Source organism: Eurosta solidaginis, chromosome 3, assembly GCF_040869045.1.
Source record: "Eurosta solidaginis isolate ZX-2024a chromosome 3, ASM4086904v1, whole genome shotgun sequence".
Classification (NCBI taxonomy): domain Eukaryota; kingdom Metazoa; phylum Arthropoda; class Insecta; order Diptera; family Tephritidae; genus Eurosta; species Eurosta solidaginis.
In genome coordinates, this window is record NC_090321.1 from 85,390,792 (window position 1) to 85,417,190 (window position 26,399).

Here is a 26,399-nt window from a genome sequence, read left to right on the forward strand (position 1 = left end):
AGCTGAGAGGCAACGCACAACCACATGCATATATCTGAGATACTCCCGAAAGTATGCAATGAGAGAAGCTATAAAATCGTGCAATTGTAGTTACAGCTGAGAAATTTGATAGCTGATGGCCAACTAGTAGATTCTGGAAATGGAAGCGCCTAGAAGATGCGAACGAGGAAATCAAAGAGTATAAAAGGCAACAATGGTAGAGGCGCAATAATTCAGTTTTGATTAAGACGCTATCTGGCGAGCAATAGCAGTATTATTTATTGTGAAGTACTTTAATAAAGGCCATTTTTCCATTATTCAATATTGGAGTTATTTATTCAACAGTTTAGTGATTCGAACTTAGTAGAAGATTGCAAATAAGGGGAATTGCAAGTAAATTCGTTACAATAGTATAGGTCCCGCCAACTTTTGATTTTGCCAAATTTTGTTCCGAGAAGGGGTATCAAAATGCTTATCCTCCAACAAATATGCATATAGCCCAACTGTGGGCAGAGATCCAAAGCCAAAGAGAGCTTCGGGTCTCCCTTGGTGGTATGCTTTCTTCTTCTGCAAGGATCAGATAGTGTATATTGATAACGTGGTTCACCGACCGCGACGCAACAAAAGCGTTTACTGATTCTGTATGGATTTCGCTTAGGGCTCCTTGGTATGTAGGTGCCTGATCTCATCTTTTGCTGATGTTTCCTTCTTGGAGGAGGGGCTAGAGCAAGCAGTTGTTTGCTAGAGTTTCCTGGTTTGTGACTAAAACTGTCCCTTCAGTATTTCGTTATGCTCTTTAATTTTGAGATCTTTTGCCTTACTATATAATGCTGTCAGGGGTCATAAGAAGACATCCCGTGACAGTTCTGAGTGCAGCATTTTAGCAGGCCTACAGCCTTTTCCAGTGTGTGTTTTTAAGACTAGGCAACCAAACTGATGCCGCGTAGCAGATGAGCGGCCGGCAAATTGCTTCGCAAGTGGTTAGCAACGTTCTTTTATCTTTTCCGCAAGTACTGCCGGTAAGCAACTTGAGAATTTTGTTGCGGCATTGTACTTTGGATACAATTTCGGGTGCCATATGACTTGAGGGTGATTTTGTTATCGAACGTTACCACTAAGATCTTTAGGTGACTGACATTCGATAACGTAACACCACCGACAAGTCCAATATTTGCGTCATCTGTTCCTTCCACGTCCTAAACAGAGTAGTCCTGGATATGGTCGGGGATAGTGCCAGGTCGCGCGAGGCGAAGAAACCAGAAATACAGCGGAGATATCGATTTATTCTATAAAATAACTCGTTTTTTGGAGGACCAGGTGCTGTTGTCATTATCGTGTAGTCACCGGCGTAGAAAATAATGGTAACTCCTTCTGATGTGAAAGGGAGCTTTGATATGTAGAAATCAGTAAAACAGAATCGTGGATGGAAACTACCCAGTGGCACCCCCTGTTTAATTATACTAGACTTTGAAGTTTCCTTCATAAATTGAACCGATGCTTGCCGCCCATTCAGATAATTTGAGGTCCATCTTTTTAGACACGGAGGAAGGGGTGCACCTTCTATGTCTTGGAGTAGCGTGCCGTAGTTGACTGTGTCAGAAACTTTAGGCAGGTCGTGTGCCACGAGCACCGTCCTGTGATGGGGTTTTTCTGGTTCAGTCCGTCATTTATGTTCCCCTACTAGCGAAAGGAGCGATTTCGGTCGATACAACTCACCTTCGTTACCTGGTTTCCCAGGTTTTAAAAGTGGAAGTATCCTTGCCGTTTTTCATTGTTCGGGAATGATGATGGACTTCAACGATAAATTGAAAATGTGCGTCGGATAGCTTACCCCCTCCTCACCAAGGAGTGTCAGCATTGGCATGGCTATACCGTCTGGTAATGGGCCGCACGTCGTGTTTGCATTTATGTGCCCGTCGGTTTACAAATAGTATAATTAGTTTTACTTAACTTTGGAACAAAAACAACATAGCTCCTTTCCAAGTGGGTAGCAACGTTTCCAAATATATAAAGAAAGTGCATGTGCATAACGTAAAAATAAAACTCGATGGTTATTATATAAGAATTAATGCCCCTATTACCGTTTACAACTCAACTCTGTTTCAGTTGAAATTTTGCAATTTGGTATTACAGATTACAACTCAACCTGTCAAAAAAAAAATTCGGTTGAAGTTGTCTTGTTTTTTTTTTTGTGACATTACCGTTTAAAACTTTGTGTTGGTCATGGTTCAATTATAATATCAATATAATTGAACCATGGTGTTGGTGTAGTTGTCAAAGACATCAAAATCTGACAACTGATTACTAGCAGTTGTCTCATACAATTTTGCAGTTGTTTTGAAAAAAGGTAACGTTTTACAAGACGTACGCCACCTAATTTTTAACAAAAACTTTCAAAATTGGTATCAAAAGACACGTTTCGACCTCCGTTTTTAGAATCCGAAAACAAAAATGAAAATTTTCAGTTCTGTCATATTATTTTGGTTCAAATTTTCATGTGGTCAATTCAACTTCAACTGAATTAAGTTGTCTTAAAGTTGAGTTGTTTTAATTACAACCCAACTCAGTTGAGCTGTAAACCGTAATAGGGGCATATATTTCTCAGTAGACACCATCTATATGCGGAACATTACTGTCCTGCGATTCACGGCTTCGTCGTTCTGTCGTTGACGATGAAGTAATTGATGGGGTGCTAGAGACTGTAACTGTTTTCGCTTCGATTCGACCATCAAGATGACTATAATGTTCCAAACTCACAGGGCGTGCTTGCTTTTCTGGCTCATCCTTACATAGGTAATCCCAAAGCTCTTTACCTCTTTGGAAAGCCAATTTTGGATCGGTGGCAATCAAATCAGCTGCATTCAGCTTTGCCCCCAACAAAACCTTGTAATTGCATCATGGGTTTAAATAAATAAATGTAAGGCGCGATAATCTCATAACAGATTTTAGACCGAGCTTCTCTTCCAATTTGCGTCGTGCTCCTTCTAAGTTTTTCCTAACAAATTGACGGAACGGGACCCACTTGTTTAATGCCGACTCCGAACGGCATCTGCAAGGCAGATGAGTTTTCACTGAGAAGCTTTTCCTGGCAGAAATACACTCGGAATGCTTGCCAAACACTGCTGAGGGTCGACCAGCTTAGACAAATTTTCTTCTGATTGAAAAAACTGGTTTCTAAAATTTTGATGTTGCTTTTCCCGGGGTGTGAACCCAGGATCATCGGTGTGGTAGGCGGAGCATCGTAGATTCTCAAAACAAGTTAGGCTCATATAAACGCATTTTTATGATATTCATGTAAGTGTTTAATATATTTTGAATGCTTTTAAGTAATTACAATAAGTTTCCACATAAAATATGTATATTGTTTTTACATACATACGTATGTATGTGTACGTATTTTTTTTAATTTATAATTAATCCCTTGTTTAGAAAAAAATTAAATCAATCATCGCCATTGACATTGAAATACATTCATACGTAACCATTGCGGTTCGTAGGAAATTTGATTTCGCTAATTATAAATACTAATTTTTAAACAGAAGATAATGCTTAATTATTTTTCTATTTCTTTTTGATTACACATTATAAATTTCTTTGTTTGTTCATTTGTTAATGAACCCAGCTTTAAGGTTTTGTTTTGGAAATCCTCAAGCATTTTAATATGATGTTGAGCAAAATTTTCGCGGGAAAATTTCTTTAAAATTGGTAAGATTATTTTTTTTCGGAACAACTTTGTTTGTTGTTGATTTTTATTATGTAAGTATATTTTTTTCTTTCAAGTTCTTAATACATATACATTTTCTTTTGGTAGTTTTGCTAAGATTTGCTCAAATAAAATGTTTAAACTAATTGAAAAAATGTATGTGTGTGAGAGAGAGAATAAATAACGTAATGTTAACTTTAAGCTGTGTCATCGAAAAATATAAAAATAAATTTTATTGCAAGGTGTTCCTTCATAATTGTCCAATTCGTACTCACTTTATTTCTTTTATCGTTTACGCTTAAATTATTTTTCCTTTTTACAAATAAAACTTAATATATTATAATTAAAAACTATATGCCTAAAGGTGTATTTCCTATATATTTGCATGAGTGATTTTTTTGTTAAAATATCATAATTTGTAGCTTGTAATTGCAATGCAACATTCCCATATACATACATTTGTACATACATTAGAGCACTCAGAAGTTTGAATAGAATCTGGAGGATAATTATAGAGAAAGTGAAAAAATTCAATGTGCACCAAAAACTATAGCGTGTCCCTATTAAGGCATCGAGTGCCGAAGATATTTTGAAATCCCCGGATTTAAATACGATAATCCCGGGACCTTTCGGGATCACCCAGAGACTGTTACCTTTGCATTTGGGTTCAAAAATAATTATGTACAAATATGAGAAGTTTAGCAATACCTTTATTGGAGAAATGTCTGTACTTTACCAGGAAAAAAGGACTTCCTGTGATTTGAAATTGAAACTTAAAAAATATAAATGTATAATGAAATCCCGAAGAAGTCCCGAAATACTGAGATTTTTGAAATGTAATCCCGGGATTTCGGGATCGCAAAATGGCTCGAGGCCCTGGATTCTAGGGACTCGATGCCTTTGTCTCTATGAAATGGCGAATAGCGCCTAACCAAGTTATTTATGAAAAAAAGCATTGTAGAGACTTTTTTGTAGAACGAAAGCAGTGATAAATCCGCCAAAAAATACTTCACCTACGGGTTCCTTTCCAAGGGTATTTTATAAGTCAAACAAATTATGGCTAACCTTAAATAACTGGCATCTTCAGTAGTAAGCAGTCTTGTTATGTATCTGCTGTGTTACAATATGTCAAGTAATAAATATTTATTTATTTCATAGATATCTACATCAGTCAAAAAGAGTATAAAAGAGCCACCAACACATAATTTTCAGCGATGTTGGGCGCTTTCAGCGAACAAAAATGTTGATAAATCGTATAGTTATAATTTTCTGAACGCACCTTTGGAGTATTTTTGATCCAATCAACGGTTGGGGTTTTACGTCAAATTAATAAGCTTAAATTTCTTTCCGCTACATTCGCTCAACGTGTTTAATCGGCTGTCCGACCGTTCTTTGACATTTTAAGTGTTATGAATAAATTTTTTCCTCTTAATATTATAATGAAGTGCGAAAAAAATTTAAAGAGTTTCTTCCTTACAACAAAAAGAACACTTATGTACTTGTACACATTAACGCAAGCAACCACATTTATGTACAAGGCAACGAACAATATTCCAAACACATAACCAGCAGCTTGAAGCAGAGATTATTTCACATACACACGCATATGGCTAGAAGAAAAGCATAAACTACAGATATACATGTATATAGCTAAATAATCAAGCATGAGATACAACTGTTCTAGAACGCATGAAATTAGGAGAAATGGGTGAACGAGACAACCGAGAGTATAAAAGCAGCGCAAGCTGAGGAATCAGTAAAAAATTTGATTTAAACACGCTATTAGTGAAATGTAATTGTTATTATAAAGTACTACACCCAAAGTAGTCTAAATAAAGACCATTTTGCAATACTGAATATTGGAGTTATTTATTTGACAGTTCAGCGATTCGATTTTAGCAGAAGGTGCAAAATAATCGTAATCTCCCAAACTACGTCACAATAGTTATTTCATTTGGCAGTTGGTGTCAACGGTATGTTTCCATACTCCCTAGCTGTGGACATGTGATACTATGAAGATCCAGCCATTCAGTGCCATTGACTAAAAATTTGTCATATTCTTTAAGGAGGTGCGTAGTTTTATTACAATTAAATAATTTCCGCGGAATTGACGTCTACGAGTAATAGATGGATGTAATGCCCGCGGGCATTATTTCCCCACGAAAGAAAATACAGACTGCAGGATTTATTTTCCTATGACGACGTGAATGTACTACAAGAGAGCTATAACATAGATATCAAGACTATTTTTGTCCTTCGAATTTTTATTAAAGTTTTGAAAATTAGCACTGTTTTTTTTTTTTAATTTTAATTTTGCTCGAAAATAATATTGTCATCCCCTCCTTGACATCCTCTCCGAACTGCGCCACTGAGTTTGAGAATATGAATTTTTCTTTAAAAATATTTGAAAACTATACCTTCTACTTTGATTACAGTACGATAGGAGAGGTTTAAAAAAACTAATTGTTTTTCCCATCGGAACTTTATTTTAAGATTTAAGAATTTCGTGATTCGCCTGATGTGGGACCAAGCGACTGCTTGCACACTATTTCAGAATAGGTTTGAAGAAGGCGTTACCGCATAGTTTTATGCCACGTCCTATATGAAACCTTGTTTCAAAAACGCTTCATTCGAGTTCTGAAATAGCCGAAATAGACTGTAATTCCACTCAGCCCTCCAGATGAAAAATATTTATTATTTTGGAACCATTATATCTCCATATCTTAACATTTATTGTGCAAATAAAAGTAGTTTTCAAAGAATTGTATGATTTAAAATAAAAATAATGGATATTTCGAGGCAGTATTTGGAAGATAGGTTTAAGGAAGCTTGACCGATTAACACATTTAAGGTATTAATGGAAAAATACTTCCCCTGTCTTGGCGACATAATAAAGATGTTTTGCGATCAGACATTTCCAATAACTATTTCTATATACTTAAATTTAAGTCGATAATGTTTTACGTTAAAACCTGTCAAGATTGGATGAGAAAAGTCTTCTTGTTATGGACGAAAATCGTTGTAAAGTTACTGTTCGGACGTTCTGAAAATGTACCACATTTTTAGGTTTACGCTATATTTGCTTAGAATTTAGCCAACTGGTTTTTGTTAGATAATAATGTAGTATGAATGGTTGGTAAAAGAGTATCCAATGATTATATCTGCATCAATTTTGTCTCTAAAGTAGTACGCATGTTTCAGAATTCAGTTAAAACTGGCGATGGAACGAAAATCTTTAATTAATTCTGAACGAATTTATATGGAGTCCTATTTGGCGGCTTAAAAAATCACGAAAAACATTGAAATTATTAAGAACAACAGTATGTAGTGTAGTGTAGTGTAAGCGATACAAAAGAACAATGAGCATAAAAATTTTAAAGGAAGAACTCAAAAGCAGAAAACTTTAGTGAAAATAACTTATGTGAAACTGGTATGCAATCAGCTGCCTGGCTAAAAGTTTCACGTGACATTAAGCGAGGGAATGTAATGTCAAAAAGACAAGTATAAAACTGTACATATGTAAATTCGCGAAAAAGATAATGGTTTGGCAAGCAATTCGTTCCTGCGGTCTTAAAAGTCATGCCTTTGGAACATCGTCCTCAATGACCTGTTATGTTTATATTAAAGAATGTCCTGAGAAAAGAAAGAAGAGAACAGGATGAATCCTTGTATTATACACCACATGTCTTCTATTATATTCTGGTCATACTTAGTCAGCACTCGAAGCCTGTACCGTAGACGTTCCTGTAATAACATAGGTCCTGGTTTCTGATAGGGCTGCGCATTTTGGTTGAGCAAACTTCTGGTAATACTATGGCAACATTCAGTCAATGTAACGTCCTCACGAACCAGCAAAATCAACATAACTTTTATGTAGTTTAAAGTCGCACTGAAAAACAGGACTATTGTGGACTTTGATATTTTATATAAAAAGAAAGGGATAACCTCCGAAGAGATCTAAGGCCGAGCTTCTCTTCCAATTTGCGTCGTGCTCCTCTTGATTTTCCCTACAAATTGGCCGGACGGGACCTACATGTTTTAAGCCGACTATCTGCAAGGCAGATGAGTTTTCACTGAGAGCTTTTCATGGCAGAAATACACCCGGAGCACTTGCCAAACACTGCCGAGGGCGACCTCTCTTAGAAAAATGTTCTTCTAATTGAAAAACCTTATTTCTAAAATTTTGATGTTGCTTTGCCCGGGGTGTGAACCCAGGGCATACGGTGTGGTGGCGGAGCACGCTACCATCACACCACGGTCTATGCCAATAGAAATAAAACCAACTTCTTTGGTGAAGCGTTCTAATGTGTGTACGTATGTATTATATTGGTTGTATTCTTGGCGAGATTTTTTTTGGAGATTACTTAAAAGCATGCCGAAAACAAAAATATGCTAGTCGTCGATGCCTTTACAAAGCTGCCGCCTATCGACCAATAAATATGTTTGAATAGTTAGTTTATATATTAAAAATGCTCTTTTCCCCTTAAAGCTCTTAATTTAACTCAAAGAGTTTAATTGCAATAAATTCTGTGGAGTTTTGACAAAACAACTTATCTCAAGATAAATATTTTAGATATTAATTGCATGTAATTTTGTCCATTGGTATGCATATATTGGTCTTACTGGTTTATTTCTATGATGTTTAGTTAGAAAGTTACAGTATCCGAAAAATCAACTTACCTAATTTTTTTCCAAACTGCGTCGTTGAAAACAACTTTTCTATAACAACTTATTTCGATTTAAGGCGGCCATTAAAATAAAAATCCAAATAAATTGTTATGTCAAATTACATTTAATTTTTTTGGCAACTTATATTGAAATAGTTTGTTTTGTGAAATTAGTATCGGGGTAATTTTGAAAAAACAAGACGTCTTATTTTGAAATACGTGCTTTTGTAAAAGTGAAAAGAGTGTTCAATATATTTTGTATCTATAAATAAGTGCTTTTGCCAAGTGCTGTATTGAAAAAAATTCAAAAATAAGTAATTTCGGTTACAATAAAACCATTAAAACTAAATATGCAAAGGGGACGTCAGATGGCAGATATGACTAGGAAAGTGTCTACAAATACAAATCTAGTTCATTTATCAGAACCAAGTGTGTCAAAACCATATTTTCATGATGATGGATTAGTGCTAGAGCCACTACCTAATGAGACAATGACATTTTTCATACTGGTGTTATTGATATACTAAATTCATATAACGTGGAACAACAAAATACGAAAACAGTGAAACAGAAGTACAGAATCTTGTGATAATGAAGATATTTTTTATGAGACAGATTTTCTTTACTCGGGTTACATACCATCTGCTCTGTCGAATTTGAATTCTACTTCGGAGAATATCGAAGACAGATCAGTAGTCGCAAGTTATAGTACTAATTGGGATCTACCCGAAGAAAATGATTCTCCACCAAGAACCACCAAGAATGAAGGAAATGAAAAAACTTAATAAGCAAAACAAAAGTTTGGGTAAAGGGTACTATACTAATAAAAATAAAAAAATTCCAGCTAAACAAATTGAAAGGTTAAAAAAATGCCGCAGGAACTGTCACTTAAAACTAAACTTTGACCAGCAGAAAACCCTTTTTAAAAATTATTGTTGTTTGGGGGATTATTAATTGAAGTTGAGGCGAAAAATTCTGAAAATTTTCGAAAATCAGCAAATCCTCGAGATCGCAAATATAACTATTTGTATCACTTTGAGATCAGTTCCGCAAGACATCGGGTATGTAAAATGTGTTTCTTAAAAATATTTGGGGAAACCGAACAAATGATCAAAACAGTAAACAAATACAAAGTTCAGCTGGAGTGTGGTGGACTTATTAAGGGAGATCGCCGCGGAAAACATGCTCCATCACACAAACTCTCAATTGAAAAGCATAATGAAGTTTTGGAGCACATAAGCAGCATACCAAAATATCAAAGTCATTATAGCCGTAGACACACCAACATGTTGTACTTCCAAAGTGATCTCAATATTACGAAATTATACAATCTGTATGCGGAAAAATTTGATGATCCAGTTTCAAAATCGAAATATTGTGAAGTTTTTCGTTCTTTGAATATCAAATTCAAAAAGCCGCAGCTTGATTTGTGCAACACTTGCACACACTTATGTTGCAAATACAGAATTCTTTGGACGCCGAAGAAAAATCTAGTCTTAAGTCACTACAAAAAGAGCATCACGACCAAGCAGACTTTGCGTAAGCTGTAAGAAAGCCGATAACCAACTTTCTGTAGCCGACAAAACTGTCATGATGTTTTCAATGGATTTACAACAATGTTTGCCGACTCCACATATAAATGCACCAATGTTTTTACAAGCGTCCGTTATGGACATATAATTTCACAATGCATGAGGGATCTACAAACAAAGCCCATTGTTTCATTTGGACTGAGACAATCGCAAAGAGGGGATCAAATGATATAGGGTCGTGTATTTTTAAATGCCTTTCAACGGTACCTCCGATGGTCAAACACATTATTTTATATAGTGACTCATGCCCTGGGCAAAATCGCAATGCCAATATCTGTGCAATGTTCCAAATGGTTTTAAAAAGCACAACTATTGAAACTATTGACCACATATTTCTTGTATTTGGTCACACCCATATGGAATGTGACACAGTACATGCCCAAATCGAAAAAAAGAAAAAAATTCTTCAGGATCTATCCAACATCCACATGATTGGGCAAACCTTATCGCAGCTGCGAACAAAAAGTATATCGTTCACGAACTAAAACAAAACGACTTCTTTGATTTTTCCGGTTTGTTAAAAAATAACTTTAATTGCAAAACAACAAATAGCTCAGGTACACACTTACTTTATTTTATCAAAGTCTGAGTGAAAAATCATTTTAGGTCTGGTGGCGTTTCGAGAAGGCCTTATCTCAGTAATCTACTATACTATATCTGTATATCTTTGAAGAACCTTATTAGGATTTTCTTAGCGCCCTATGCCAGTATTTTTTAATAACACCTTATTTTTTTCAGCATAAACTCAAAACATTATCCACTAAAATATGGGATTTATAGAAAAATTCTGAGATAGGGCGTTATTAAATGTTTTTCTTAGATTTATCGGTTTCGAACTTGCAGCCAAGATAAATTGATAATACATTCAGAGTTCGATAATATCTGTAAAACTATGCGAAGTCGTTTTACTTTTACAAATCTGTTAAGCATTATAATATTATCATAAGTTATAGTAGAAAATATTTTCCCCGGGTTCACAAGTTGTTAAAAATGGATTTAAAAAATGGAATAACCAGTACTCTGCAAAAATTTCTTTTTGAAATAGTCATAAAGAGAAGTTTTCAAACCCGGAGGCAGCATTTTAAACTTTTGATGATATGTATAAATATATACTTCATTTATTCACTTTTAAATTACGTTTTCCCACAGGTGAGAAATTCGAATGGAAAAAGATACGCTGGTTGCGGTATAAAAAGTCTACACAAGGCGTATTGCATTATAAAAATTCCATTGACTGTAATGAAAGTTTCAAGGAGTTAAATATTAATCAAAGACGATGAAAAAATTTGGATTTTTCGTTAAATAATTGCTACGCAGGACCCCTGGCTATTTCTTCCAGCAAGAAGAAAGACTTGTTGGATGTGTTACCTTTTATAAAAACAGAGTTTCACTGTTACTACAAAAATTTAAAAGCTGAAGGCGATTGCGAAGTGGAAATAGACTGAGATATTGATGAAATTGAAGAATGAATAACGAGATTTTAATAATAATAATAAAATTTAACATTTTAAATAAATGCATATGTAACTAATCATAAAAGTTATTGGATTTCCATAAAAATACACTACGTGTTTTTTACGTTTCACCTTATTTCACACTTGTTTGCTTGGCTAAGTCTTACAAAACAACCTATTTTAAAATAGGTGGAAATTTTTATCTATTTTATGTAGAAAATAGTTTTGACAAAACAACTTAATTGAAATAAGTATAAGTTTAAATTTTGACATAACAACATATATAATTCTAAATGCATTTTAAAGAAAAGTACTGCATTAAAAATTAAGAAATACATTTTAAAATGTGGGGCAAATTTCCTTTTATTATATCTGCTCTATACTTTGCCTTAAATATCTTTCAGTTTTATTCAAATCACATATTTAGCGCTCCTGAAAAGTTGTCAGATTTGAAATAAGTTGTTTTGTCAAAATTCCACAGAATGAAATGTCAACTTTTTTATTACAAAATTAATATGCAAATATAAAATCCATAATTTTTTCCAATGGAGCCAGATAAATTGAGCTCGGGGCTAAACAATCTCAAGTTTGCCACCAGGTGGTATTTTGGTGGTTTTGCACTTTTTCGATAAGCGGTTTTGCAAAAATATCGATATGACATATATTTTAAAACTTAAAAAACTTAAAATATATCCTTTGGTGTTTGGAGTTTTAATGTTAAGAAAATGTACACGACTTTATTGGACACATTACAATTTTATTAATTTTTAAAGTTAGCCAGTCAATTTGTTCGCTTCCCAGCCAGCATTTTTTGAAAATTTTGATCAAAAAATATTTGAATATCATACCCCAAGATGACTAAAAACGTTCAAATTCAAAAGCATTTTCTGATCGAAATTAATGTATCGTCGGGAGAAAAATTTACCTTAAATGTGATTATTCTTGAATAATCATTTATGATTCCTATTTCGGAACGCTTTTTATTCATATTTGATATCATTGTAAAATTGAGCTTTTATTGTTTTAGAGTAATATTTGACTGCTTTTCAGTAATTTTCTGATCATATTCGTGAACATATTTCAATCGTATTGGTTGAAATTTTTGAATCATTTCTGAATGCGACTATGATGCATTTATTCTTCATATCTCATTCAAAATAAGATACCACATAATGATTATTATTTATTTCATCAAGGGAAAAAAGCATGCGGAAGTGAGCTGTTTGAACCACAGGTCACTCGCAAACAAACTTGACCGATATACACCTGCGACTATAACATCCAACATCAGCTATGATCGTCAATATATTAAAATACGATACGGTACGGGATGTTGAAGACAAAATCCAGGTACATATATCACGAGAGTTTCACTTACCTGGGGTTCAAATAGCTCACAACCTTTGTATTGTCCAACTATTATGTATTTTTTGGGAAGCCGAAGGTGGAGAAATGGTTGGGGAAATCTTCGGTCGAGCAGCATTTGCGTTATATTGTCTTGAAGAATATCTTGATAATACAATTTTTATATAAATATGTACATATTTTTTCTGAACAACTTCATGATTGAAAAAATGTGTGTATGTGAAAAAATAAGATTTTTAATGAAAAGTAAAATTTTAACAAGTATAAAATTCATTATTCAGTCAACAAATATACTAAGAAAAGATTCATAAATCTGAATTAAAAATAATTATAAGTTTTTGATCACCTAAACACATTTGATTCAAATATAATTCCAAAATGTGATTGAAAAACTATATTCAGTTTTTGATCATCAAAGGTAAGCATATTTGATTATTCTTTTTGTTGGTTTTTATGAAAAATTAAAATTTAATCATCAAAGGACTTCAAAAATGATTCCAAAAAGTGATGGAGAAATGCTTTTCAGTTTTGATCATCAAAAGTATTCTTATTTGATTATTTCTTTTGTCCAATTGTATGATAACTTTTTATTTAGCCAGAAAGAATTCCCACTCAGCAGTCGAAGTAATAAATTTCGGAACAGTAAAAATAGAAAATATTTTTGAAAATAGTACATCTTTAATAATCAATAATTTTGCTTTGACAGCAGCAATAGAATACATAAAACTGAAATAGAAAATCGCACTCTATCTTCTTGATGATTTGTTTATCACACCAAATTACTATTTTCTTTATGAAGATTGGTTATATTATTTAAAAATTGCTTTGTCAAAATTTATCCAAACTGAAACCGGTCGATTCAACCCACTAACTGTATTGACACAGAATGACATGTAGCACAAAGTTATGTGTATGTAAGGATCTACTAGTGTAATTACGCAGCCTCATTTTGGTGCTTTTACTTGGATTCTATAGCGGAAAAAATTAATTTTCACTTAATTTTCTTTCGTTTTGGCACTCACTTTTTTGCATTCCGGCATTTACGTGAGTGATTTCTCTTAACAACGATATGTCGTATAATTTGCGAATATAACCTAAGCTTAATTTTAATTATTACTTTGTGTATATATGCACATACATTATATTAGAGGTCTTCAGCCAAGTTGTAGTAGTATCTTCAAAAACCTTATAGCGTTTTCTTTTCTGAAATAAATTGTTGCCTAAGTAAAGGGTAAAGCCTTAATAGAGTTACTTCTACCCCAGAAAATTTTCAACATTAATAGTGCATGCAAAGAACATAAATGGCTACCACGTGTATTAGCTGATTTTCACAAACGCGCTGTCAATGATAATAAAAATTCATTAACAATTATTTTCTTCATTTAAATTTTCTTCGCTAATAATTTGTGAAGTTACGAAAATAAATTGTCACGATCAGAGTTGCACTGCCACACCGCCATTTTATGCAGGGTAAAAGTGTAACGCTTTTGCGTTGCGAACAGGCAACAATTTTCACAAAAGAACGAAATACCCCGTAAAGGCGTTACCTGCTTTTTAGAATAGAACAAAATATATTTACAACCCTTGCGAGACGTACAAAAAGCGTAACAATTCTGCCAGAAAGGAAAACGCTATTACACTTTTTGCTCGACCTAGGTAAAATATATTTCTTTAGTTCAAGTTCAATAGTTTATATTTTCTTCTCTTATTTTTGCTTATTTTTTCTTGCAAATATCGACTATTTGTCTTTTTTATACACACGTACATATGCATATAGAGGTTGTTAGAAATACAAATCGTGAACTCTTACTGAAAATATGCCCATTCCACATGCTTAAACACTATTTATTCTTAGCTAACATTTCTATATTTTGTTGGCCTTATTTGATATGATTAAATATATTGGTTTGATGAGCTAGAGGCCGTAAAGTAAATAAATCACGTTTATTTTCCTTTTTCAAAAATATTTAATTGGTCGATATTTCGACTTCAATCTGAAGTCATCATCAGGACTCGTCGATCAAGCACATCATTGCGTTCCTGATGATGAGTTCAGGTTGAAGTCGAAATATCGACCAATTAAATATTTTTGAAAAAGGAAAATAAACGCGTTTTATTTACTTTAAGGCCTCAAGCTCATCAAACCAATATATTTATTCTTAGCTAACTTAAAATTCATTTCTTAAAAGTAAGAGACAATATTGTAGAGTTGATATTTTTGAGTTGCTTTTTCCATTAGCTAAAGTGTAAGTTTGAGTGTGTGTGTCTTATTAAACCACTACACAGGGAAGGTACTAATGCGAAGACGATAACATTGTGTCGGTGCAAAGATAAAACAGTTGTTAAACGTTTTTGCTTCAACATAATCAATATCTTTCTCAATTATTCTAATCACAAAATATAATTGCATTTCACAAACTAATTTAAAAGAAAAATAATATATATTAAAAAAAAAATATACTGAGATGTTAACAGAAGGCTAAAAATATTGACACACGTTCGCGGATTTGAGTCTTTTAAATATTTGTGAGCGCGTTTGATCAATACAAAATGTGAAGATGATCAGAACTATAACACCGGAACACAAAAAAAAAAAGGTGGTCTGTAGTTGGATTTGCCACACACCCTCAACATCTTGAGATAATTGCAATCAAAGTCAAACTTAATTTTTTCCAAGTGAATTAAGGATATTTATAGTTGTTGTTGTAGCGATAAAGAGTTTCGAGTGTAATTAGCGGTTTTGAATAGAAATGTTTATGTATTTCGATTCGAGCTCAGATAAATTTTTTATAGGTTTACTTTTGGCTTCGCATAACAGTGGTTCAACATTAAAAACATACTTAGCACAACCTTACTTGAATGGAAAATTTTTAGTTTAATTTTGATAACCGCATTTTATACTTATGACATTTTTAGGAATCAGCGCTCCGAAATACATACATATATGTAGCTATATGGGTCTCGTCCAGACCTGTTAAATTTGCATTAGCATTAGTAATCAATTAATTAGATGCCTATTTTAATGACCAATGATTATTTCAATTGTTTTCCGTAAAAAGCAATTACTAATTGATTACCATTAGAAAAAAATCAAAAAATCATGATTTTTTAAATTTTTTTTTTTTTGATTATTTTTAAATTTTTGTATGCTTTGTTGAAAAAAAAATCCTCGTTTGTTACATGCACGGAATAATTTCTACATACAAGTACATTTTAGGATGCAATAGTAAATCGTAAGCGCTTATCGAGGCGAATATATACATACATGCAACATATAGGGCGAATGGTATATGAGCGTTGATCTAAACATATTCTCCGGTAAGTATATACACGTGCATAATTTGCTACACTCATTATATAAGATAATAACAATCCTCTACGGTTCATCCTTAAGTCAAGCCAATTTTTTTTTGTATACAAACTTAATATATCCACTATTTTCGATTACGTTATGGCTATGCACTGATTGTTTTGTACATACAAGTACACTGGAGGTTGTACCGTGAGCGCTTATCTAGGCATACCTACAAATTATCGTGTCTATGTTTCCGATGAATACCTGGGGAGTGCGTATTGTTTTATGACAAAAAAATATGTATGAGTAATACTACTTTTGTTGACAGCTTCACTTCCAACTGGAGCGATCCTCTAAGTTGTCATTCATCATCATAATCAGTTGTCTACCCAAAGGTTGATATATCCCAGATAAATTTTATTAACATATGTCCATGTACATTAGATCAAAACTTCTTTTTATTTCCTTATGATTACGTCTAGGATATTTCCTATAACATTTTAAGTTTTGCATAGTGAGCCATATTTTTATTATTTTACAATGAGTGTAGCAAATTATGCACGTGTATATACTTACCGGAGAATATGTTTATATCAACATTCATATACCATTCGCCCTATATGTTGCCTGTATGTATATATTGGCCTCGATAAGCGGTTACGATTTAATATTGCATCCTAAAATGTACTTGTATGTAGAAATTATTCCGTGCATGCCACAAAAAAGAATTTTTCTTTCAACAAAGCGGAAAAATAATCAAAAGTAATAAAAAAAATCAAAAGAAAATCAAAAATAATCGAAAAAATCAAAAATTATCAAAAAGTCCTTTTTTGATTACTTTTGATTTTTTTTTCAATAATCGTAAAAAATCAAAATTTTTTTGATTATTTTTAGTTAATTGAAAAGTAATCATTAAGAATAGAAAATAATGGTAAGCAATCATTAAATGGCGTTTAAAGAAAATAATCAATGTAACGGCTAATCATTACCATTAGTAATCATTATTTAACAGGTCTGGTCTGTTCCAACGCACAGAACATATTTTTTTGTGGCCAGTATAATTAATGACGTTTTAAAAAGTTCAAAAAACCTGTACATTAGGGTGAATAAAAAATCCGATAACTTTAAAATATTCCTAAAAGATTTTACTTCGTAACACGCCCCGTTGTCCAGAAAAAAAGTAAAACAGTATTTAACGTTCACAACGAAAAAATATCGTTTACAATTTTCATGCTATCAAAATATACAAAAATTAATCGTTTGTGATAAAAATAATTTTTTCATATTATATATTATAATCCATTTCTTATATTATCGATAATTATCAAAAATACTGACAAACAGCGCAACCCAATAAAAACACTCGAAAACCAACGAGTTTTTTGTCTTAAGCGAAGTAAGCATGCGTGGCGACAATATATAGCATGTGCATAAGCAAACGAAATATCGCGCAGAACAAAAATTGGAAATTGAGTTAGGTTTTTACGCAGTCAATTCAATATGGGTTACTCTCATACACGTTCTGTGTGCTGTAAGTTACATCGAGCCAATTGTAAAAAAGTGATGTGGTAAGGTTTCCATTGCCATGAGTTTATCCCTCTTCACTTAATTGTGAGGAATCTATTAGAAACCGAATAAAGCAAAAAGTGTCGTTTTTGAACTGTTAGAAATTAATTTTCCAATTTGTAACTAAAACATCTTTAAAAAAGTAGACGATATGGATTTGTAGTGCAAATACCGGTTCTGTGAAAGAATTCAAACTATCACACAATTAATTCACTTCAATATAGCGATTTAAAAAAAAAAAGGGATACAGTGTTAAAACATATATTTTCAAACGATCTATTTTCAGAGTATATGCACATCATTATTCTTTCAGGGCAGTTATATTTTATCAGTATTTTTTCTTTATATCGAACCGAAACCTTTTTAATAACCCAAATGTACACATTTGTTACATAGTAACCAATATACATAAAGTGATGAACAAAATAATAGGGACAAATTGTTGCCCAATATTAGCGGTACTTCAATATCTATCTCGGCATGGTGCACCCTATAAAAATAAAAGTTGATCTTTTGCAATAAATTGTTTTCCGTCAGTTTGTCTTCTTTGCAAAAACCTGAACTATTCCAAATTTGGCTTGGAAAAATAAATAGCGACAAAAACTGTTTGTTAATATTTTTGTCCCATAAACGGTGAAAATTCGTTTTTAAAGCTCTTATAATGTGTTGTAACGAATGTTAGCAGCACTGAGCGATGCTATCGTCTCTAAGCCTATGCTAAGCAGTGACGTGAATGCACCTCAATAATTCAATCATTATGTATCTACATAAACGAAACAATAACTGCGTCTACATATATGTACCATGTACGTATACGAGCAGCGGAGAGTCAATGCACAAATACATGCATATATCTGAGATACTCCTATAAGTATGCAATGAGAAAAACTATAAAATTGTGCAATTGTAGTTACAGCTGAGATGTTTGAGAGCTAATGGACTAGTAGATTCTGGAAGCGCCTAGAAGATGCGAATGTTAAAGTCAAAGAGTATAAAAGGCGACAGATGTTGAGGCGCTGGAATTCAGTTTGATTTGAGCCAGGGATGGGCGTTATCAACAAATTTGAATAACCATTGACGAAAAAATAAAAAATAAATTTTTATTCATTATTCAAGAAAACTTGTATTTTGGTATTTTTTATTCAAGCATTTCTTGAATAATGAATAACATTTTCTCGTTATTCAAAATATACTAATTGATGATAAACGCCCATTCTTATTTTTGCAAATTTTGTATAAAGAGTTGAGTTATTATTCATTATTTACAAAATATGGAATAACAATAAAATTTTAGTTTTTATTCAGTTATTCAAAAAAAAAAAAATAATCCATCGAGATGCCCTGAAAATATACCCATATGCGTAACCCGTTCGCGTGTAGTTCTGAAGCTTCCTAGGGTAATATTGAGATGATTTTGGGGAGTATTCGCGGGGTTTTTTGGGGGCCGTTTGGGGGTAATTTCTGGGACACCCTGCGGATCCTCCCGGGGTCTATTAGGGTCCATTCCAGGGGCTCCCTCGCGATTCTTCTAGGGTTTTGGGGTAATTTCGGGATGATTCGGTATAATTTCGGTAAATTCGTTCAATTAGCAAAGTTGAATAATCGTTCCCGAGATGGTCGGGCTAGTACTTTAATGGTGCTTTGTTACCGTAACGTACCGGATCTATATCCGGCAAAAGACCATCAACATCGATAACACTCCCTAAAACCTTCACGGAGTGTCTTTATCGTTAATACAACAACAACAAGCTAATTTGAAATTACGATTACTGTAATCATAATCGCAGCTTCAGCGATTAACGATTACGTAAACGTAATTTAAAGTTTTTTAAACTTACGATTACTGTAATCCTGGCTTAGTATTACTTTTATTGGATTTACATACAATTTACTATTATTCTCTTTTAAAGCAGATTTAACTGAAATAAATTCATTTGCAGAGTTGCTAGGCAATGCAAATGATACCAATTTTGTTTTCGTTCAAATAAGCAATTATGCAAACAAATTAATGGCGTTTTCTTTTCTGAAAATAGTGTCGCCTTGTTGGTTTTTCCCAGCTCTCTTGTGAGTTTGTTTGTTCTTTTCAGAAAATATTTTCCAGCGAATAAGAAAAAGCGTCTCATTAGCTACGAATAAGAGCCATTTTGCATCGCGGCAGGTGACTAGATCACAAGTTAGAATTTAAGAGTGCAACATGAGGGCAACATTTTTTTACAGAAAAGAAAACGCTATAAGCAAATATTAATAATGTTGAGATTTTTCCACAAATAGTTATATGTCAAAAAGGCCTCTATTGACAATGTTATATATGATACCCATATTCAGCATTGGCCTTAAGCAAAACTAGTGTTTCAAAAAAAAATCGTAAAGAGCTCGACGTGGATTTTTAATTAAGCCAGCAAACAAAAATAACCTTCCAACAGGTGCTGACGATGTAAGGGGCGTGTTGAACTTCAATGACGGTTTTTTTTAGCAAAGGATATGTCACGAAACAGCCGTTAACCGTTAAATTACCGGAAAATGTATTTGTATTTGTATTTGTATTTATTAGGAAATTCATCCCAGCACAACAATTTGGCAAAAATTATTTTACAGTGCTGGTCGGTAAAAGGCATAAAATAGGAACAATTTAAACTTGAAACTTAAAGCTAGTGACTATGGCTAAGAAAAGGTTACAATAAATAATATATTTAATAAATAGTAAATAAATAAAATAAACGAATGATAGAGTACATTTGTTAGAAGAAATCAGTATTTTAATTGTCTAGGTTATTATAGAAACTTGTTAATTCTTTATTCTTTAATGTATTATATTCTTTATTAGTTAATGTATTACAGAAAAATTTGTTATTAAAAAACCTGCCTTTTAAAACTATAGTTAACGTTAGTTAAATTAACCATTGCTGCCTGCAATTATGATTACTGTAATGGTTTTAAAATTGCGATTGAAGTTATTGTAATCGACTAAAACACGACTACGATTACAGCAACCTTAATAAAAAAAATCGTAGTTGCAATCGATTACACATATAATCCTTATCGCCCAGCTCTAATTCTGGTTAATGCAAATTTGTTGGTTTTTATCTATAAGGCCAGTAGAAGTCCTATTCTAGGGTTTCTGACTGAGGGTTTGGCGTACGCCAAACTGTACATAATGGTTTGGCTTGTTCAATTTAGCTACAAGTCTGCTTTCGTCTTTCTAGAGAACAAAAACGGGTTAGCTTTGCTAAGGCGAATTAAATTCCTTTCATCGCAAGCAGAGATTTTCCGTTATCTACTTCGTATGTTTGGTTTTTTTTCGCTTTGAGCGGGCAGTTACCACAGCCTTTTTGAAACAGGTCTCCCTATCTGCTATCTAATGGCGTTTTCTTTTCTGAAAATAATGTCGCCATGTTGGTTTTTCTCAGCTCTTTCGTGAGTTTATATGTTCCTTTCAAAAAATATGTTCCAATAGATAAGAAAAGGGGTCTCATTACCTACAGATAGAATCATTTTGCATAGCTCCAGTTGACCCAGTTAAAAAGTATGAATTTACGGCACACTTGCAGAGCGGCAAGCTATTTTTTTTTTAGCTTAAGAGTTAGTTTAAAAAATGTGTCAAAAATGTATGAGTTTAACCCCTCATGCCAGGTTAACTCTAAGTTAAGTAGGTTAAAAGTTAACTTGCCGTTCTGCAAGTGTGCCTAACGCCCCGATTCTGAGCGTTACCGGTAAAATTGTACCCAGAACATTATGTAACCGAATATCGTTACCAGTTCTTTTATACGCGATTCTGGCCCTGGTGGTATCGCTGTCATCACCGAAAAAGTCACCAGTGTGTGGAGAAATTTGAAAGGTAGTTTTCTTCGCTTTCACGGTTGCCACTTTGGTCCATTTGGACCAAAAATGGTCTTGGTCCGCTGGTCCCTTATCGTCAATTTTGGTTCTTTTTAGGCAGTAGCCACGATTGTTACGTTTCTTCCTTTTTCACTCAGGTAAAAATTCAGAATATTGCCCAAAAATTCGCCACAATTTCGTTAGCCCCCATATAATTTTGAATTTACTTCAATGGAACTCTCACCATAAAAAATTGATCAGTCCATAAAATGTACCAGAACAATAACATTTCACCTAGGATATAATTTATTCCAGGCATTAAAAAGAAAAGTGTTAGCAAACACATTGTCGTTAATTGTTGATGAAATAACCGCCTAATCAAAAAAACTCTTGTTTTATAATAATATTAATAACGGCTAGATATTTCGATCGGCTATACAACACTATGTAAAATATATGAAAATAAAAATTGCTTCTCGCCTAGCATAGCTTATAGCGAGCACTCTGTCGTGAGCCTAACACTTTCAAAACTTATACAAAGGAATTCGATGCATTACTTCTCGTTTGGAAATTTGATATTTAAATCTTTCTCACCCAGCTCAATGAGTTCAAGGAATTCTAGGACTATTGTGGTGTTAAGCCACGCAAGGTAATTGAAAACTAAGTACCTTCGCACAAGAAATATTTTAACTCGAAGACAGAAGGAAGGAAATGCAAAAGAGATTTGATTGATTTCGGAAGAAATGTTTTGTATAAAATTATTCCCGTAGGTGCTAGCAGAAACACGGAGGCCTGGGATTAAAACTCACACTTACTGAATCTAGGATCTGATATGAAGTTTAAACGTTAAGGGAAAAAGTAAGCAACTATAAAAATAGCACTAACAAAATTGCTTAGTTTCATTTATGATTTACTGAGTTTTCCACATACATAGTTCGGCAACACCATAACGCAAATTTTGAACCGTTTTTTACTAAAACCTAATTGCACTATACATTTTATTTCATTGCAGTCAACAACATAATGCTATTACCAAGAGCTTTGTGACCAAAACTAGGTTCACAACGTTTGGTTGGTGACAGACAAAGACTTGTCCTATGTCAAAATATAGTACCATTTTTGGTTGCATGCACATATATTTGTTTGTTCAGCTTGAATTAAAATCTTCACTATATTTAGTAAAATTTTATATGGAACTAATAAAATAAAACAAAAATTTGGTCCTTTTTTTCGATGAATTTTGGTCTCAAATGAAAACATGGTGTGGCAACCGTGTTCGCTTTACCGAAAATGTTTCACTTGCAGATACGAGGTTAACGAATAAACGGGACGATGTGTATATGCATATTATGCATGATAAGTTTCTAAATAGGTATATTGTAATTTATTCTGTGAAAGTACATAATGTAAACAAATATGTATAGCAAGGGCCAAACTTTTTTACTATTTTTACTTATTTGCGCTAACAATTCTTTACTTTTCAGTTTTGCCTTTTTCTAAACAATAGCTGTTGTGTGGTTATTTCGAAGTAACCACCTACTTTTGTGGGTAAAAAATTATCCAGCTACTTTCGCGGGAAGAATACCAAACGGGTGTAAAAGTTGCCACATGATATCGTTACCGTGGTGAAGAATGTTGTTACCACACTAGAATCGGGGCGTAAGAGTGGAAATGAGGGTAACATTTTTTCCATAAAATAAAACACCATTAGTCATCTAATGATATTTTTTTCTTAGATTTATTACTAAATTCTTTTCCTGTTTTTGTGCAGTATTTAATTCGACTTATTTAATTATATTTTATGACTCAATAACCCATATCACAATATTAATTTGGTTAACATGCGTTTAGTACGTTATAAGAAAGTTCAAAAACGAACTTTTTCACCATTTATAGAGCCCCAATTTTTAAAAACACGTTTTGTCCCTATTTATTTTTTCAAGCCAAGTTTGGAATCGTTCAGTTTTTTGCAAATAAGACTAACTGGCGGAATACAATTTATTGCAAAAGAACCACCTTTAACTGTTTTTATAGGGTGCACAATGCCAAGAAAAATATTGAAATACTACTGATATAATTGATTAAATATTTGGCAGCAATTTGTCGCTATTACTTTTTCCATCACTTTATGTATGCACACACATCCGCGAGTTTTTTGTACATACTTCAGTAATCTGTATTTTGTTATGAGATATTTTAAAGCTATAAAAAATATGCATATATTCAAAATTCACGAAATATGGAATAGAGTTTTATGCAAAATATATTCCTTGTAAAAGAATGGGTATTCTACCTACATATATGACAAATAAATAAAATAAAATTTGTTTGAACATTATGGACATATGTATGAGATTAATACATTTTCAAGCTATTGAGAGCTGGTTGTGGCATAACAAAATTCTAAAATAATTTACAATTTTTAATTTAGTATACATGTATATGTATTCTTTCGGGGTGTATTTGAGCTCTATAAAGTTAAATTACCATGCAAAGGTATTGACATATTTATTCTGTGTCTACTTATAGTATGTAAATTTTATCATTAAATATTCTTTTATGCATAAATGAAAAACGATTCTTAAAACTCTTTTCATTTATGTAGCATTACTTTTAATGGAAATATCTATGGAAATATTTCAGTAAAATCGATAAATGATTAAACAAAATTGGAAGATGTTAAAACTCGATCGTAGAATGTAACTTTATAGCTTAGACAAGGATTGTATTTGTTTGTACATATGTACATACGTTAAAAACCACAATTGGTTTATTCCTACTACATATAATAGTTAAATTGAGTTTCAAACCGACCAAATATAGCTTTTCGCCATGTATATAAAATTTTATATTTGGTGTGCACTGTTTTCATTTTGTTTTAGTTTGCTATTTCTATAATGTTTTGGTTTTGTGATTTATGCTAGGTGATGGTAGGGTCCAACATTTCAAGCAACACAATACTAATCAATTCTATAACTGCTCAATCCAAAAGAAGTACGTCTTACAGTCGCTTTAAGCAAAGTACATAACTTTCTTTGTGTCTGCATGAACTGTTATTGCGCGCGCCATTGCACCAGGCGTACGGTCCTCTGAGCATCCGCTTTGATGAGATCCTTCGCCCGAATCGTGTTCTTTTTCTACTAGATGGTATCTGTAATCAAAGGTGTAAAGAATTGCAACGATTAGCCTTAAATTTTGAATAAAAGTTTTTTTTACATAAACCATAAACACCCGTAACTTGGCTCGCAGTGCTTGACAATTGTAATGTTTGAATGAGAACTTAACTGCACAATTGTTAGTCACTGCGATCCAGAATATTGTTGCAAAATATAATTTTACACTATTTTTGCTTATCTTTTAGTTTTTTGTTATAAATGAATCATACCTGGCTCTAAACGCTACGAGATGCGCGTAATAAGCTGGCGCCGGTATGGACACGGAACGAGTACATCTCACATACGTATGACATAATTGATATGTTAAACATTGTAGTTCATCGGAATCAAAGTGGTTGTCATCCCATAGAACATGATAATGTGAAGGTCGGCTTGTACCCTATACAAGAAAGCGAAAAGACGGCAAAATTACTAGAAGCATTTATCACAAAATTTGAATAAATATTACTTGTATTCCTTGATGACTGCAAAGGTAAAAATCAAACTCTGTTGGATGTGTTATACCAACATCGACCGTTGTGCCAGCTGGTATGTTACCAGATTTTCCGCTCTGTTCCTTTTTCTCAGCACAAAATAGACGTGTATGATGCCTCTTTTGAACAACAATAAATGTAATGCCAGGACGATACTCTGCTTCCAACTTAATGCATGCTTCACGTATAGCTGTAAGTTCGTGTTGTAACACGTGTGGAAATTGCCCTTCTGATACGCCATCACGATACAAAATAATGCGATGAGGCTTATAACCGCCAGTAGATTTGTAAAACATAATCAACAACTCACGGACCATATTACTCAACTCCTGTATAATCTCTTGACGATGTTGTTGTACACGTACTGTAGCTGCATAACGTGATGGATGTGCATCCATTGATCCAACAACAGCTGCAATCGAAGGTTTCTTATTATCACCAGCTGGAGGATGAGTTACATCAGCACCCAAGAATATTACGGGCTCATTGAAGACCTTCGGACGGATTGAAGGTACCAATATCGAATTGATGCCACCTAATTTCACATTAATCTTCAAGCAAAGATTCGACAATGTTTGTGGGGACGTCTTATTGACATTTTTTGCTTGTACACATTGTGTTGCCATTCCCAAAACAGTGTCGCCAACGCGTTTTACCTCAGCTATTAATTTAAAAAATTTATAAAATAATTTGCACATGAAAATAGTTATTCATGTACATATGTATGTGTGAACTTACCATAGACAGGAGTTTTTCCTGGTAGCACAACTACGACTAATTGCAGTGCATTAAATGAGTTCTTCAAATATCTAAACATAGGTTCCACTTGATCTGGACCAGTGGCGTATTTACAAAAGCACGGTTGTCCAATTATAGGCATTCCAGCATCGTTAGAAATTTTTTGTAATTGTTGAGTAAAGTTTCTCAAAGCATCTTCACGTACAGTTCTTTGCGGTGCAAAGCAAGCAATGGCCCAGACACGAATTTCTACTCCGGTGAAAAATTGTTTGCCACGCATATCCCAGACACCTTGATTGGGCGAAGCCAAACTGACTTTGTTTTGAGGTGGGAAAAGTTGCTGTTGTAAAAAAAGATTGCTCTTGATAATCTATTTAGAACTAATATCTTTAAGTAATAAACGTAATAGATGAACGATGAGTTGAGCCCCCAATTCTTCAATAATTTTCGTGGGGATCTTTTAACCAAAAATATATGGGGTATTCCATCCCATTTCGACCAATTTTGAACCCGACCCCTTTAGAATTGGCTGAAAGTTTTTGTTCTTTTTCTAGCTTACGAAAGACGTTTTTCAG

General features: G+C 33.4%; 1 protein-coding gene across 8 annotated transcripts in view; it reads right to left on the reverse strand.

The window, feature by feature from the left end:
- Window positions 1-3,257: 3,257 nt before the first annotated feature.
- Window positions 3,258-26,399, reverse strand: part of AGO1 (protein argonaute-2) — a 292,733-nt gene continuing 269,591 nt past the window's right edge. For all 8 annotated transcript variants that reach the window (XM_067772616.1, XM_067772615.1, XM_067772622.1 and 5 more), the window contains 4 exons: window positions 25,825-26,164; window positions 25,062-25,747; window positions 24,823-24,992; window positions 3,258-24,588 (listed from right to left, as the gene is read on the reverse strand). In XM_067772616.1, coding sequence (XP_067628717.1) covers window positions 24,450-24,588; window positions 24,823-24,992; window positions 25,062-25,747; window positions 25,825-26,164 — 1,335 coding nt within the window. In that variant the 3' untranslated portion in view covers window positions 3,258-24,449. The remainder of the gene's footprint in view (window positions 24,589-24,822; window positions 24,993-25,061; window positions 25,748-25,824; window positions 26,165-26,399) is intronic.